This window comes from Phodopus roborovskii, unplaced genomic scaffold (assembly GCF_943737965.1).
Source record: "Phodopus roborovskii unplaced genomic scaffold, PHOROB, whole genome shotgun sequence".
Classification (NCBI taxonomy): Eukaryota; Metazoa; Chordata; class Mammalia; order Rodentia; family Cricetidae; genus Phodopus; species Phodopus roborovskii.
The window spans coordinates 30077299-30093526 of record NW_026126447.1 but is presented as its reverse complement, the minus strand read 5'-3'; the positions used below and the strand labels follow the sequence as shown (position 1 = coordinate 30093526).

The 16228-nt window shown below is 40.3% G+C and overlaps 1 protein-coding gene across 10 annotated transcripts in view; it reads right to left on the bottom strand.

Moving 5' to 3' along the window:
* Nucleotides 1-13968: 13968 nt before the first annotated feature.
* Nucleotides 13969-16228, bottom strand: part of Nfia (nuclear factor I A) — a 527054-nt gene continuing 524794 nt past the window's right edge. For all 10 annotated transcript variants that reach the window (XM_051188198.1, XM_051188194.1, XM_051188196.1 and 7 more), the window contains one exon: nt 13969-14803. In XM_051188198.1, coding sequence (XP_051044155.1) covers nt 14786-14803 — 18 coding nt within the window. In that variant the 3' untranslated portion in view covers nt 13969-14785. The remainder of the gene's footprint in view (nt 14804-16228) is intronic.

Genomic DNA, 16228 nt, shown 5'->3' with positions numbered 1-16228 from the left:
TCATTATGTTCCTTCTCAGGTCTTGATGAGGTTGAAGATTAAACTATCACAACTATTATTCTCTCTTCCTAGTTAGATATATTAGGTACTAGACTTACGTTTTCCAGCTTAGGACAACTCTATTGTAAACTCCGTTATGCCTTCACCCTAGGACTAGATATGTAGGTCATTTTGTTCTTGATTTTCCTTTTCTTAGAGCACACTTGTTATTCACTGTTTTGTATATAGTTTTGTATTAAGCCTAAATCTTTTCTTTAGACTAAAAGGGGAATTGTAGTGAGATAGTCCTTCTGTGGCACTGACCAGGCCCATTGGGGGGTGGAGCGATGGGCGGAAGTGACCTGTGGAAGGAGGTCGGAGGAAGAGCCGGGAAAAGCTCTCTTGCTGGCGTGACTTGGACAGGAGAGCATCGGGTGGAATTTCCTGGTGTTCATCTGTCTAGGTTGTTAAGTTATTTCCCCCTGAATAAACATCTATTTGGTCTATTTGTTTATCCTGATCCTTATTTAACCGCGATACCAATCTACTCAAGGGGTTTCACTTGATGATCCCAAATGGAAGTCTGATGTAGAGGAAGCCCATTGGCCTGGACCAAACAAGAAGATAGATGTTTGGGAAAAAGTGAAAGTAGGTAAATTTGAAGAGGTAAATAAATTTCTTCTCCCCTTCCAGCATGGGGTACCTTCTGTATGCTGAGCAGACATCCACAGATACTTAAATGCAAATGACAAATGTACTCCATTCTATTACCCTCTGAGTGGCCATAAAGGTTACATACAGTTAAGGAGTTATTAAAATAAACAAGACAGGAAAGTTACTTTGTGACTCAATGTACTCATCAGAAAAAAGGGAATAATCTTGGGGTTGGCCTACATATGCTAGTCCATGGAAACATTAAGAATAATACAGTGTTAAGAGATCTCTCCCGGGCATGTCAGCTGCTATTACTATCATCCTTACTAGTATGCACGTCTGTCAGTCTCTTGGGATCTTTCTCATCTCTGAAGACTTGCTGGACTGGCCTTCTCCAGACTGTGGCTCCCTGTTGTGGTTTGGGTATATCTCCCCCAAGTTTCTATGGTGGAAACTAAATCCTCAAACTCTGATATTTGGAGGTAGAGCTTTTGGAAAGCAATTATGATTAAATAAGGACAGGGCACCTACACGGGCATTAGTTGCTCTTCGAAGAACTAGAGAGCCAAGCTAGCATTCAGACTCAGTTCTGCCGCCGTGTGATACTCGCTGCTGTGCTGTCATGCATCAAGAAGGCCTTCATCAGAAGCCAGCACCATGCAATCAGACTTCCAAGCCTCCCAGGACCATGACTAAATGTATTTCTAATTTTTTATTAGTTATCTAGCCTCAGGTATTTTGCTACAGCAAAATTTAGACAAGGCCTAGCTCTTTTAAAGCCAGTGTATAATTACTTGGTTTGCTTATTGCTTCCTCTGTTAATTTTTTTTTTTTTTTTTACTGAGCTGGAATTATTTTGGTTTCATCTCCTTTGATAGCCTTCAGTTCTAGCACATAGGAGATCTGTGACAAAATTTGTTATGTGATCCAGACTTCCTGAAGAGTTCCCCTGTCGTAGCGGCTAAGCAGAGAATTCCTCTTCTAGGTGTTCAAAAGAATTACTTACCTTGTTCTCTTTTAAGGTGAAGCTGGCTTTAAAAGTTGTTATAGGAAAGGAACAAAAGAGGACAGGGATTTGACATTCACAGGGGACAATCCTCTGTCAGAGAAAAGGGGTGTGGAAGGGAAGAGTGGTTTGGGCAGCACCTTTTCCATGGGTCCAGGGATTTCCTCCCATAGTTTTCAGAGCGTCCAGTGCATACCACGAATAATGACCAAGAAAGCTTTGGGACTGCATCCTATTGGGTCAACTCCCATGGTCAGGGACACGCTTCTAATTCAGTATTAGGATACGCCGTCTTAGTTTCTTTTCTAATGCTGTGAAAGAACACCATGACCAAGGCAACTTAATAAAATAAGCATTTAACTTGGGGGCTCTTGGTTCCAGAGGGTTATGATCGTCGTGATGGGGAGCATGGCGGTAGGCAGGTGGACATGGTGATGGATCAGTAGATTAGAGGTTGCATCCTGATCTGTAAACTCAGGCAGAATAAGAGACCTAACTAGGAATGGCACAGGCTTTTGAAACCTCAAAGCCCACCTCAATGATACCTCTTCCAAGACCACACCTCCTAATCCTTCCCAAACAATTTCACCTATTAGGGAACAAATATTCAAATATCTGAGACCATAGGGCTGTTTTCATTCAAACCACCACACATGTTGAGCTATGGGAGCAAGTTGCAAGCCACAGAAGTTCAACAGTACAAATGAAACAGCGCACATTATTACAAGGAAAATACAAGAGCCGCAGGGCCATTCTGTAGACTTTACAGCCTTAAGATGAATGCAAATTCCTTTGTGTATGAATCCTTCCTTAGTTCTTTACTTGGACAAATCAGCAAAAATTTAAAAAATTATATGTATATATGTTTTGCCTGCATATATGTTTGTGTACTGTATGTATTCAGTACCTGCAGAGGCCAGCATTGGGTACTGGATCCTTTGAAACTGGACTTGTGATCTCCCATGTGGGTGCTGGGAGTTAAACCTTGATCTTCCAGAAGAGTAGCAAGTGCTCTTAACTGCTGAGCCATATTGCCAGCCCCCAAATCATTAAAAAAAAAAAATGGAGACAATTGGAAGTATTGAACTGATAGCTGATAATATCAGGAATTCCTCAACATGATGATATGTAAAATCTGTATCTCAAGTATCTTTCATGGAGATGTAGTTACAAATATACATTGAATTATTTGATAATTGAGATTTTCTTCAGAATAACCTGAATATGGCCAGAAAGAAGATAAGGGTAGAGGGTCTAAAATTGATTATAAATGATAGATTGTAGATAAATATTAGTGTTCTTGCCAATTCTATTTTTATACGCACATGGAATTTTTCTATAATTAAAAGTCCAACGTGAACCCAGCCTGCAATATAGGTATCCAAAAGATTGATACAGAAGGGCTACAAATTCAAGGCCATCTTGGGCTATAGAATGTGTTCAAGGCTAGCCTGGGCTAGCCTGGGCAAATTGGTGAGGCCCTCTCTCAAAATAAGAAATGTAAAAAGGTCTGGGAAAATAGTTGAATATCATGTCTAAGCATCAAGGTTCTAGTAGCACAAACACATACATCAGAAAGATAATTACTTAAACTGTATGCCATGAAAATAAGAATAGTTTGAATAGATTTTGTCCAAAGGGTTCTCAGCTCTGAATGTTGGTTGGCTTTAAGGTGAGGCAGGAAAGGTGTGGTGATCTGGGTGAGAAGCACAGTAATTATTGCAGCACATTCTCTGGGAATGCTGGATGGACTTAACTGGGGGAAAAGAGGTGAGTACTTTGGTTGATTGGCATGTGGTGGGCACTGATGACACCAGCTTAAGCATCGTGTTTGTGCAATAAGCTGGTAGGAGCCAGCATGCCTGTTGTTTTATTAGCAGTGCTAGCTGAACAGACGGGAATCCATACCAAATATGCTGGGTGCAAAACAAACATGGGTTGAGCTGATGCTCTTTGGAGAATCTCCTTCTTTCTTTACAAGACAAAAGAGGTCCTGGGTCTTGCTAATGGCCAGTGGGACCTTTCCTATTTAGTCATGTTCATTTACCAAAGAGCCAGAAATTAAAGTTTCAGAAATGATGACTGGCACAACTTTCTTTGGGTTCATTTTTCCTGCTGATAAAAATCAGTTGCTTGGCCAACCCTGTCCAGGAAAAGGGGACCAGAGCCAGGGTTGCCCTGAAGCTGGGCTCTCTCCATCCTACTCCAGTGCTTGATGCTTGTCTATGCCCCTGCATTCTCCCTTGTGTTTACTGCGCTGTTTGGACTTCTCCCTCCAGGAGGGACGATGTTACTATATTCATTTGACAGGTAAGGAAACTGAGAATCTAAGTGGAGAAACAATTTGCCTAATGTCCTGTGGCCAATAAAAGAACGGGCGTGGGATTCTCTCCAGTTCTCTGGTTTCTTTGATCTCTTTTTTCCTCCTGCCTCTCCCTGTCCTCCTCTTCCTTTGTTCACCCTTCCCTACTAACTCTCTTGAGACAGGGTCTATCTGTGTAGTGCAGGCTAACCACAAACTCATATTCCCCTGCCTCTATTTCACATGTGCTGGGATTACAGGCCTGTCCCACCACTCTGGTTCCAAGCTCAGCTTCTCTTCTTCTCTCTGTAACTTTCCTTCCCTCCAGGATGTTGGGGCTCCTTTCTTCCTGGATGAATGGAATAATAATAGGCTGCTATGTGATTGGTAGTCTGCTGGATGGGTGTCTTACATGGAGCAATTGTTTTCAGTCCTTTTTGTGGTCTCACAAAGTAGGCACCAGCCTCTTTTCCATTTTTCAGATGGGAAAACGGAAGCCCTGACTGTTGCAGGGTTAGCAAACAAGAAATCAAGCTGTAAATCCTAGACTAAATTTCTTGGGCGACGTCTTCCTGCTTAGTTGAGACAGGTTTCAGAATTCATCCAAATGAAGTCCTGGGGGAAAAAGGAAAAGGACTTTCATTCCCAGTGCACTAGGGTCTTCACACCAGGGTCCTTTCTTTGGTTTTCACATTCATGTAGCATTTACAATATGGTAGGCTAAATTTAATTCATCAGCTATCCATAATGGTCCTGTAATAATTATTCCCATTTTATCAATGGGGAAAATGAGGTATCAGCCAATAGAGTTAGGGGGTCAAGCCAGCCAGTTTGGTACCCTAGTCCATGGTCTTGATTGCAACATTGTCCCATGTCCAAGCCCTGCATTTGTATATACCACCTGTCCTAGATGGTTTGGGCTGGGAACTAATTTGGTGTAACTTAAACTCCAAGGCAAGTAATATGAAGTTTCACAGTTCAACTTGAGTCAGAAATGCATTGTAAGGACTGACTGGGCATCTTCAATAGATGCAATCAGAGCAGAATTACTGAATGTAAGGAGATAAATCAGTTCTCTATAGCACTTGGCATGTGAGAGTTTAGAGCTTAGTAACCATTAGTATCCTTTTTGAACTCTACTCTGTTCACTTGTCTTGCGGTCTGTCTTGAACCTGCAGCTCACTGCACGTCACCTCTCTCTTGCTCTAAGTTCCTCATTGCTCTACTCTACCCAGTTCACTATATGGTGTATACTTTTCCTCCCCACCTCAACATTGATCTTGTTCTCTAGCCTTCCTGTGATTTTCTTTGACCAATGAAATGTGAGACAAAGTGGTGGGAGTCAATTCCAGATGGGATTGTTACAAGCCATTATGAACCCTGCCTATACTTCCAACAATGCTCCAACTGCTATCAGCTTTCTGTCTTGGGCCTAGAATGAGGCAATCCTGTGCAGAGGTCTCAGGCTATCCCCAAGAGACATATTAAATAAGCTTAAAATCCTCATTGCTGTGGCATGTGGAATTGTTTCTTTGACAGTATGTACAAATCTAATGAATGGATGTTTTGTAAGCTTCTCTGCTATGATCTTAGGGTGAAATATTCCCTCGCAGGCTCATGTTTTGAATGCTCTGTTCACAGCTTGGGGACTTGGCTTTTTGAAAGCCCTAAGGCCGTTAGGAGGTGGGTCCTGGCTGATGGAAGTAGGGTGCTGGTGTGGGGCTTTTGAAGGTTATACCATTCCTGGTGGTGGCCTCTGCTCTCTCTTGGCCTGTTGTGATGTAAGGGGTCTCTGACATATGCTCCAACAACCAAGAGCTCAACCCTACCTTCCTCAGCTTGATGGATGAAAGTCCCTATGAAATCATGAGCCCAAGCAAATCTTCTCTTCTATAAGTGTTTCTGTCAGGTATTGTTTTCAATGTGATGAGAAAAGTAACATGTGTGCTTTAGGAGGAAGAGAAATCTATCTTGTGCTGCAATCTTTGTAGTGTCTTGACTCAAGGTCAAACTTCGTTTTGCACCATGTTGCCTCTCCTTCCTTCAGCTTAATATGCCTTCTTGGGGTCCCTGATAGGTGTAAGCTCCCTTTGATTCCAGGTACATTTTACATATTGTTCCCTTACTGTCCACTATGAAATATTCTTATTATTTTGCCTGGTCAGTTTCTACCTACGACACTGGCTTTCCGAACAACGTGACAAGTTATTATAATGCTCATCTGAGTGATATTTATTTTGTCTACTAGACCATATGGCTCAGAAGAACAGATAAAATGTTATTTACTGACTAGTCCTAGCATTGGCATAATTTCTGGCACATAGTAAGCATTTCCCATCATCAGTATTTGTTGAGTAAGCAGTTAACAGAATGAAGATGCTGTGGTGATTACAGGAAGGAGGTTGGTACCTGACTTCTTGGATTTGAAACCCACCGAGATGATTATTCTTTACATGACCTCCAGTAATGAATCTCTCTTCTCAGGAGCCTCATCTATGAGAGGATAAAAACTATACTCATCTCACAGTGTGGCCTCAAGGTTAAAATGGATTAAATGTGCCTGAGGCTGGGACTGGTATTTTCCTTGGTTCTATTTCTAGGTTCTCTTTCTAATTGGCTACTATTAGATCCAGCCAAGGAGACACTCTGATGGGAGCCAAGAGGAGGATAGAGAGAAGAGAGCTTCCTGTCCACAGTGTGGCAGCAGCAGCTGCGGCATTCTCCAGCTGTTTGCAGCATTCCCAACTCCAGCTAGGCCTTGCTCAGCAAAAACTTTATCTCCTGGTAATTCTAGCACCAGTCAATCCTATTCTCCCAGAGGTCCTAGTCCAGCCATGTAGTGTTCCTACTCTGATGGTGCCCTTCTCCCCTAAAAGATCCAAGTATCAGCCATGTGTGTCCCACCCTCAGCACCTAAACCCATGTTTCCTTGGCTTTCTTCAGATCCATGGCTGATGGCTTTGTCCTACAATTGTACCATCCAGGGCCACTTAGAGCACTTCCCTTCATGGAACTCACTCCCTGACTCCTGATAGCAATAATAAATCACAGAAAGCAAGCACACCAGGCACACAGGAAGCTCCAGGTGGGTGTGCAACCTTGCATCTGACCAGGCAGGTAGAAGACCACACTCTCCTTGGAAGACTGTGGAAAATCCTACACACATAAAGCTCATCAAGGGTAACTCAGTGCTGTAGTCAGAAAGCCCAGCTTTTGGAGAAGCACCAGTCTACAACACAGCTCACTCACCCACTAGGCACGATGCACACAAGCAAAGGACGACATGACTTCTGTAGCATTAGCAATGTTTTATTTTTCCTTTTTGTTGCATAGGAAATGCAGTACTTGCTTCCAGTAATCGTATTGTAATGTGAGAAGGTGGTAGCACTAACGGTTGAATACAAGAGTTAAACTAATCCACACCAGCTCAAAAACCCTGTGGAGATTTAGTTGATAAGAATGGACGCCCACAGTGATTCTCAACCAATTACAAGTTTTCACAGAACACAGTAAACAAAAAGGGTAACTATGAGAGTCAATACAAATATGCTAGAGGCACAGGGGGCCCGGCTCATAAAAACAATTTCAGACCAAGTTATTAACACGGGGCGTTTCGTTTCACAATAGATCTCTTTTTCCATTATTCAACGTTTTTAATCTTTTCCCCCACAATTTGAAATGAAAATCAGAGGCACTCTGAGCAGACAATTTTTCCTGTGTGATGGGAAAGGTTAGTGGGAAGGGTAAAGAAGGAAGCATGGGCTTAGCCTTGACTGTCTTCCTAAGGGCTTAAGGGACCTGCTGGCACTCCATGTCTAGTCTGGCTGGCATCTCAGGAGCAAGGTTGCTGAGTCCAGTAGAGAGACAGTGGCCTGAGGGAGAAGAGAGCTAGCAGCTCCCCCACACCTACATCCTAACATGGCCAGTGGCCCAAGACCTCTAGTTAAGAATGCTAACAGGTTAAAGAAAAAAAAAAAAAAAGCAAATTTACAGACCATTACCAAGAAAAAAATAATAATAATAATAAAAAAGAATATTACAAGTAACAGTCAAGGAAAAGAAAAACCAGCTTGAGGTTTTTTGAGAAGCTGGGCATTGAAAAGCAGGAAGAATGGCCTATTCCTTGGATACCACTTGCCTTTGAAACTATGGTAGAGACAAGAAACTTTACATTTTAAAATCTGTGATACTTCCTGCAGGAAGGTGCTCTAGTGAGATCACAGGTAGCACTTCTCCTGTGTCCTTTTGTGGTCCACATACATTCTACAGAGTTTCTGTTTTCACTCAAACAGCACGGTGAGTCCACATGTAGGATGTCTGACACACAGAGCAGGTGCCCTCTATCCACATGCTAGAGTTCTCACTTTGCCTTCTGAGCTTTGCTGGGGTGCATTCCCCATATCTTATCCCTTTAACTTGCTTCCTGGCTTAATGCAAGCAACCCTTTGGAGATTGGAAAGCAGATGGGTGCTGGATCAGGAGGAAAATTTAAAAAAAAAATTCAATTTGGGAAGCAAGTAGTTTCAAATTCAGACTGAGAGAGAGAGAGAGAGAGAGAGAGAGAGAGAGAGAGAGAGCATATTTTAAAAATCCCGTGTTAATAGCAAACTTCTTTCTTATGAATCGGGCCCAAAGTTTGTACAGAGTTATAGTTTTGAAGAAAATATTGCATCTGTGCATGTAACTAAATAGCCATGTGTTTTCTTAAGATTTTTTTTTCTTTTTTATATGAGGAAGTCTGGTGTGAGGTGGATCAAGCATGGGTACACTGTCTATTAAGATGCTTCAGTGTCTCCTAGCTTCGCTGAGGGTCAAGAAAGCGAGTCTCGCTTAGAAATGTTCTCAGAGTGGTTTTGCAGAAGAATTCTTGAAATGCAAATAGTAGTTTTGAGACAAAAATTCTCATCAGATACTGATTTCTGAAATCAAATACCCATGCTTGTCCCTTAGGAGAAACAAAACAAAAACAACAAAAATGAAAACAAAGCACACATAATACTGAATTTAAGTAAGTGTACACCTCCAAGGTACTGAAGACAGCCGGAAGGAAGACGGAGTTCGCGTTCTCAGTGAAATACCTCAAACCTAGCTGACAAGAACCAAGGCAGAAAAAAAAAAAAAAAAAAAAAAAAAAAAAGACTAACAGAACTTGGAGTAATAGTCATACAGTTCACTAAGCATTATGGAATAGCATGCATAATATCGTAAGGTTATTTTACATCACCTATACCAGAGGTCCTGACTGACAGACAGCGAAGGCTACCGGTGTAGAAAAATCTTACTTCAGAAGAGCAGTATAATACAGATTTCACAGGCACTACATTTTAATATATCAGGTATTATGCTGGTTTTCTTATAATTCTTTCTGTCCTAAAGCTGGCATTATAACAATGACCAAAAAGGCAAGGATTGAAGTAAACGGAAAGTAGATACCAAAGTTGATATAGTTTTCTTTTTCTTTAGATAGATTAGTGCATAGTTCTCATGCAGATAAACACTGCTATGCATTTACACTGTTGGGAAGCAGAGTGAATTGAGCCCAAGTTGTCACGTTTGTGTAAATCATTTTGTCAGCCTGTAATAGCACCATGTAATGGATTTGCATTAAACATTAAATTGATTTCAGAACTGGTGACACAGTATTCACTACGGTTAAGTGCTATGGAATAGCTTCAATATACCTGCTATATATCAAAGCAATTTTCATCCCACTGCTTTTTTTATTGGAAAAAATAAAGGGGAAACATACATGACACTAATTAGACGAATGCACAGCCTTGGACGTGGAGAAGGCAGAGTAGGATCATTGTCAAACAGTAAGTGCATGCATTGACTCCAAGACAAAATGGCCTCTGAAGCCCATGTAAATGAAAGCCATGCCCGAAGGGCGGAGCAGCCTCTGGGACTGCCTAGGAAGGTAGGCTGGGAGGTACCACCAAGCTCTCCTCACTGACCACACTTCTCATGTTTTGCACCTGTTCAATGGAGGCCTGCTACCAGAAACCGGAAAGAAAAAAAGAAGCAAAGAAATACCAGAAAGACAGAGATACATGGAGAGGAAGAGAAAGAAGGAGTAAAGGACAAAGGACGGAGTGATAGAGACTAGGGGAGGGGCTCTGTTGTAAAGAATATCAAATGACATTCTTAAACACCATTCTCCACCAAATAATAATAATAAAACAAAAAATAAAAAGCTTACAAGAGAAAATGTTTCTTTGCAAGTACCTCATGCTATCTATCACTATAGAGATCGAAGCACACGAGGATAAAGATTTGGGGAGGTGAAAGACAAACTTTTTGAGATGGGTTTTGCATATTCCTGTGGGCTGACTGAATATAGCACAGTGTGACGAGAGATTTGGATCCTGCACACTTGGACTGTTGGAAAAGGAAAAAGGAAAGCATGGAGAATGCAGCTTGGAGGGTCTAGGGGAGCCCTCTGGGTGGTGGTGGCACTGGGTGGGGAGTGGGCTAATAGAGGTCCTGCCACGGGCTGAAGAGACATACCTCAGTGGGAAGAAAGGGGCTGGAGGATGAGGAGAAGGGCACCAGAGGGGGCTTCTGCCCAGAAGTTAGCAAAGGAGCACTACAGTGGCCAGGAGGGGGGCCAAGGGCGAGCGTTTATTGGAAGATGTTGAGTTAGTGTTTTTATGCCTCAGGCTTTAGTTCCCAAAGGGGAAAAAAATTGGGGGGAGTCATTCGAGGGACCACCTTTGCCAATTGTGTTAATGCCATTTGATGGGAAAGAAAAAAATTCAACATTTCTGAGAATCAAGGCTGGGCCTTCAAATGCTGGTAGCTTTTGAGTCTGTCTGTCTCTACACCCTTGTAATAAAGTCTTCCCCAAGCACCTTCACTCAGCTTTTAACTTAAAATGCAAAACACATGGATTGGTTGGTGTTTTGCTCTTCCTACTTGATGAGGACCAAACTATAGTTTCCTGGGACTTTCTTGACAATGAAGCATGAACGGAACTGGAAAAGCAGTGGTGTATGCACTACTTAACCCTTGTTTGCTATCACCCGAAGCTGCCTCCACAATGGTTTATAGCCTTTAAAACATTTTTTTTCCTGCAATTCTGTCCAGAGTTCCCTAATTTTAGCTTCATCAAATTTAAACAACAAAATACCTTCAAAAATACAGCACACCTGTAACGTCCATTTTGCAATGGTTTTTCAGTAGACCTACACTTCTCAAGCATAGGAATATGCTATACCATTGGCAGAAAAAATAACTATTTAAATACTTACAAAAAAAAACAAACAAACAAAAAGGAAACAGGAAAGTTTTAAACTTAAATCCAGTTCCCAAAGTGGGTTGAAAAGAAACAAAAAGCAATTCTATGAACGCTGCCTTTATAATGAACAATCAGAAATTTCACTAGACTAATTTGACAGAAATTTTTCCTCATTTAGACAACATTACAAAAGTCCTGCATTATAAAATAGGGTAGAATAAATCAGTGTAATCAATAAAACTATACAACGATACAAATTACATATCTTCTGAGTGGGCAGTTTACTCTCTCTCTTTGCAGTCGTGACTACAACATGCTCACTAAAAACAACTAAAACTGCCCAAACTATTGCTTAGTTTGTTTTGTTTAAAAAAGGGTGCAATTTTATTGTATATACAACCAATTTACTGGTAATACCTTGGCATTTTGCAAGGTTCTGACAAAATGTTTGTCTAGGCTTTTTTTTCCCCCCTTCACTGTGAAGCACTAAAAGCTGCTATTTTTTCTTTCTTTTTTTCTCTCCCTCTCTCTCTCTCTCTCTCTCTGTTTTTTTAGTGCACATATGTCATAACAAAGTAATGCCCAGCTAAGTGCTATAGGGAAGGCAAAGAATGCTGCTGGCTATAGGAAGCGACACGGTACACTGACAATCACACCATACCACAGCGCCAAGCGACTATTCAACCACTTATCAGACACATATGAAAATCCAAAATGTTTTATTTTATTTTTTTTCCTTAAATAGAGATAACCAGTAAACAATTTTCAGAACTTGGAAGTTTAAAAACGTGCATATAAAAATGGGCATTATGTACTTTTTATTGAATGTGGATTGACTGCTGTCTGCTAAGAAAGTGGGTGTGGGGCTGAAGAGAAAGGAAGTTGTCTTTTTTTTTCTTTTTTTTTTCTTTTTTTTTTTCTTTTTTAAGGCTTGCTTGTGAAAGGAACAGTTGTAAAAACAAAATTGCTTGAAGCAGGGTCAGCTTAGTGCTTCACAGTTTGACTGCTTCTCTAAGAGGAGCCCTTCCTGCGCACGTGCATCAAAAACCACAGAGAATACAAAGACAGACACCTAAAAACACACTGCGTCAAGTGCAGCACTGACTTTGGTCAAATTAAAAAAAAAAAAAAAAAAAAAAAAAAGAAAGAAAGAAAGAAAGAAAGAAAAATTAATAACTGCTAAGCTCTTCTACATGATATAAGCAGGTATTGCATATTTTCATATATCTGGGGGAAAATAAAGGAAGACTCCAAATAAATTGAAAAAAAATGCAGCAACATCCCAAATACTGATATTGTAAGCATCTACAGAGCTCAGAACAGCACTGCCGCGGACCACACAGGACAGTCAAGACTACGCCTGTCTGCGGAACAGCTAACTTTCTATTTAGATCTAGATGTTGAGACTGACAATGGCCGACATAAAAGTTACATTTACAAAAAGTGTCTCCGAATGCTTGAGTAGGGAAAACCCCTTCACTAGAGGAGCATGTGCAACAATTCCACAAATAATCACTATCCAGGGCAAGGCACATTGATATGGAATTTTTGTTTTCGTGCAAATTAAGGAAAAAAATAAAAACAAAACAACATCGTTTAGGGGTAAAGATGAGGAGCAAAGTGTCTTCCCAAGAATTTCAGTTACTTGATTGTATAGGACAGTAGTTGAGCCCTTCTGAAGGGCTGAGACAGTTTAAAGGCAAGTGCCTAGAGTGGGTTACAATATTGTCTTAATACTTTATCCTACATTAGCTATATAAAAATTAGTTACTAACACTAGAACATGCAGAGACTTCCTCTGGTCAGCAGGGTCTACCAACCAGAACACATATATATATAGTATAGGAACCCTTGAAGTTGCATGGGAAGCAAGGGGGTGCTTCGCTGTCTGGTAGAAAAAAAAATCACTTGCATTTTTTTTTTTGTTTGTTTGTTTGTTGTTAGTTTCTGCTTTTTTTGTTCTTTTTTTGATTTTTTTGTTTTTTTTTTTTTTTCTTTTTTTTTTTTTTTTTTTTTTTAAACATAAGATACAAGACATTTGAAGGAGGGGGTGTGAACTTTTTTTCCGTTTTCCCTAACGAGTGCCCTTGATCTGAATGGGCACCAGCAGTTGTGTCCCTCTCGGTGTTGTTAGTATTAATTTTCCCATAGCCCAGTTCAGGGTTTGCAAAGGGTCTTGGAAACTTCTGGACAATGTCTGGTAAAATGAGGCATTAGATAACTGATAGATCTGGTGTTGCCATACACATGTAAAAATTCCCAGAATTGGCATAATTCATTATAGTGATTTCTAGCTTATAAAATTAACAGATACCATGATTTCATTTGAGTTATGTGCTTTGATAACAGAAAATAATTAATTAGCATTTAATGTAGTTAACATATTGTGGTAAAAGCACCATTAGATTTGTATTTTTTTGTTTTTTTTTTTAAATTTTCCTTCAGTTTTTTTTAAAGGGATACAAGTTTAACAATAAAAAACATAAAAAGCAAAAATAGCTCCCCTTTTTCTTGCAAGGCTGTTTTTTTACCCCAATAATTTAGAGTCCTGGGGTGAAAGGACTTGAAAAACAAAAATAGAATTTTCAACAATCTCTATCTTACAAAGATACTTAGCTATCCAATGAAATTGCACTTCACTCAATTCGAAATTCGATTGTTTTGATTCCTGTCAGTTTCTGTTAAAACAGACCATCTCCCCCATTTCCATGTGAATTTTTGTGTCATTGTTGAAATTGTTGAAAAATGTTTTTTTTTTTAAATGTAAGTGCAGCATTTCAAAACTTTAAAAAAAAAAAAAAAAAAACAACTGATAGTAGTAGTCTTTGCCGTCTTTTTGGAATTGTTCTGCAACATGAGTGGGTTCACTGTCCTTGCGGGCTGTGTTGTATAGATAACTGCTGAACCAAACCAAACGAAAAGAAAGATCAACGCAACTGCATTTTCTTTTTCTAATATGTTACAGAAAAAAAACAAAAAAACAAAAAACAAACAAAAAAAAAAAAACCCAAAAACAAAAAACCCAAAAAACCAAAAAAAAAAAAAAAAAAAAAAACAAAAAACAACAGAAAACCAAAACCATTGCCCTTTGAGTGTCCTGTAAGTTACAGATCACAGATCTCAGCTACTACAAAAGATTTCTTTCTTCAGGTGCCTCTAAATGCTCAGGGAGAGTCACACCTGCATGGGCAAATTCATGAAATACTGTGAAAAGGCCAGGCTCGAAAGGGAAGTGTGTTACAACAGGAAGTTAGTGAGCAAGGCTCCTCCTGTACCAGCCACTTCACCTCATGCTCACACCATCACCGAAACACTTCAAATGTCACACAGCCCAACCATTTCCAGCACCATATGAGAAATTACGACAGTCCCTAAGGTATTAAAAACAACAACAACAACAAAAAAAAAATAAAATCCCGAAAGGTTATGGCCTTTGCTGTTTGACCATGATGCTTGCTGTTTCCATGTACAAGTTGATTCGAGTCGGTTTTTCTCCCCTTCCACTGACAGTGAAGTTGTAACTGCGCTGGGTTGAGGTTGCGTCCATGTTACAGAGTTGAGAAGGGGTCAGGTGGTCTGTCTGGTGGATGGTGGGATGCTGTAACTTTTATCCCAGGTACCAGGACTGGAAGACAAAAAGAAAAATATAATTAGAAGTGCAGGTGTGGTGCTGGGATTTGCCTAAGATGAGGAAAAGCCCACAGTGGTTCTCAGTGCACAAACACAAAAATATCCTGTTTCATAAAGCTATTTTAAAAGTTGCTTTTTTAACCATGGGATCAGAATTGGCCTTGGAGGTTTAAATGGACAAGGAATGGCAAATGATAGAAATCCCCAAGCCACTGAAATTTGTCTTATTCCTCTTACATTTAAACTCATTGTCTTTGTTGGAGTTTGCCAATGTCTTGAGTGAAGGTTTTCTGGCCACATGGCATTTTCATCAGGTTTTGTAACCTAGTACTGAGCGGTTATAAGACAGCAAGGAACCTGGCTATCTTACTATTACCTAGCTCAATGACTGGGTAAGCTCAAGAAAGGGAAGCAAATTAGATGGAAAGTGACTGCAGAGTGAGGTTAGGGGTGTAGTGAATAGTTATTTCTATAGTTTAATCAATATATTTTTCAGTGAGGTGTAGGTGCTAAAGACAGGTGTTAAACATATCACTGCAACATTCTGTGAACATGCTGGGTAGCTGGTGGTGACAGCCAAAATAGAAGAGTCCTGTGGGAAACACCAAATTAGTGACAGGGGTATGGGGAAGCCAGAGTGATCTTCTCCCCTTCTCTTTGTCAGACTCATGAGGGAGAGTTTATGGTGCAACTCTGGCTTCCTTTCAGCTGAATATATCTAATTTCCTATTTTTATCTCTGAAGAGATATATAATGAATAAGACTACACCTTATTAAGTACCATCAAGTATAAGGAGTAAATGAGGCCATTGCTTAGTCCTTATCTGTGTTTCTGCCCACTCAGTATGCCTTTGGAGTTGTCTCTCAGCTGGTGGACCTGGTCTTATGTCCTTTTCATAAATACCCATGTGACCACTTTTATGTCTGCGGGCATTTCTTCGTCAACAAAGAAAGTTAGCTAAATAAAATGACCACCTATAGACCAATATCAAAATTAATTTGTCAAGTGAAGTTAAACAATGTATGACTCTTGCCAACTTTTCCCTAGGTTCGTACCCTGAAGATGCCCAGCTTTTGTTGGGAGTCAGAAGGCCCACCAGCTTCTAGGCAAAGCTAAGGGCTTTAAGTTCTGCACTGACAGCATCAGCCGGTTAAGTGAGAACTGATTCCGGAGGGCTAAGGCTCACTCTTGTCAGAGAGATTCAATTAGGGAAAGTCCAGGCTCCTTTGATCCCAAGGATAAATGGCTAAATGATAGCTCCATGGAGGTTGGTGTAAGATTTCCTGGCCACAAGGAGCTACTTTGATTTCCAAAGGAACTTTCAAAACAAAAAAAAACCAACAAAAACAAAACAACAAAACCTTCCTCAGCTCAAACCACAAAACTACTCATCCTGTAGGCTCGTAGTTGATCTTTCTG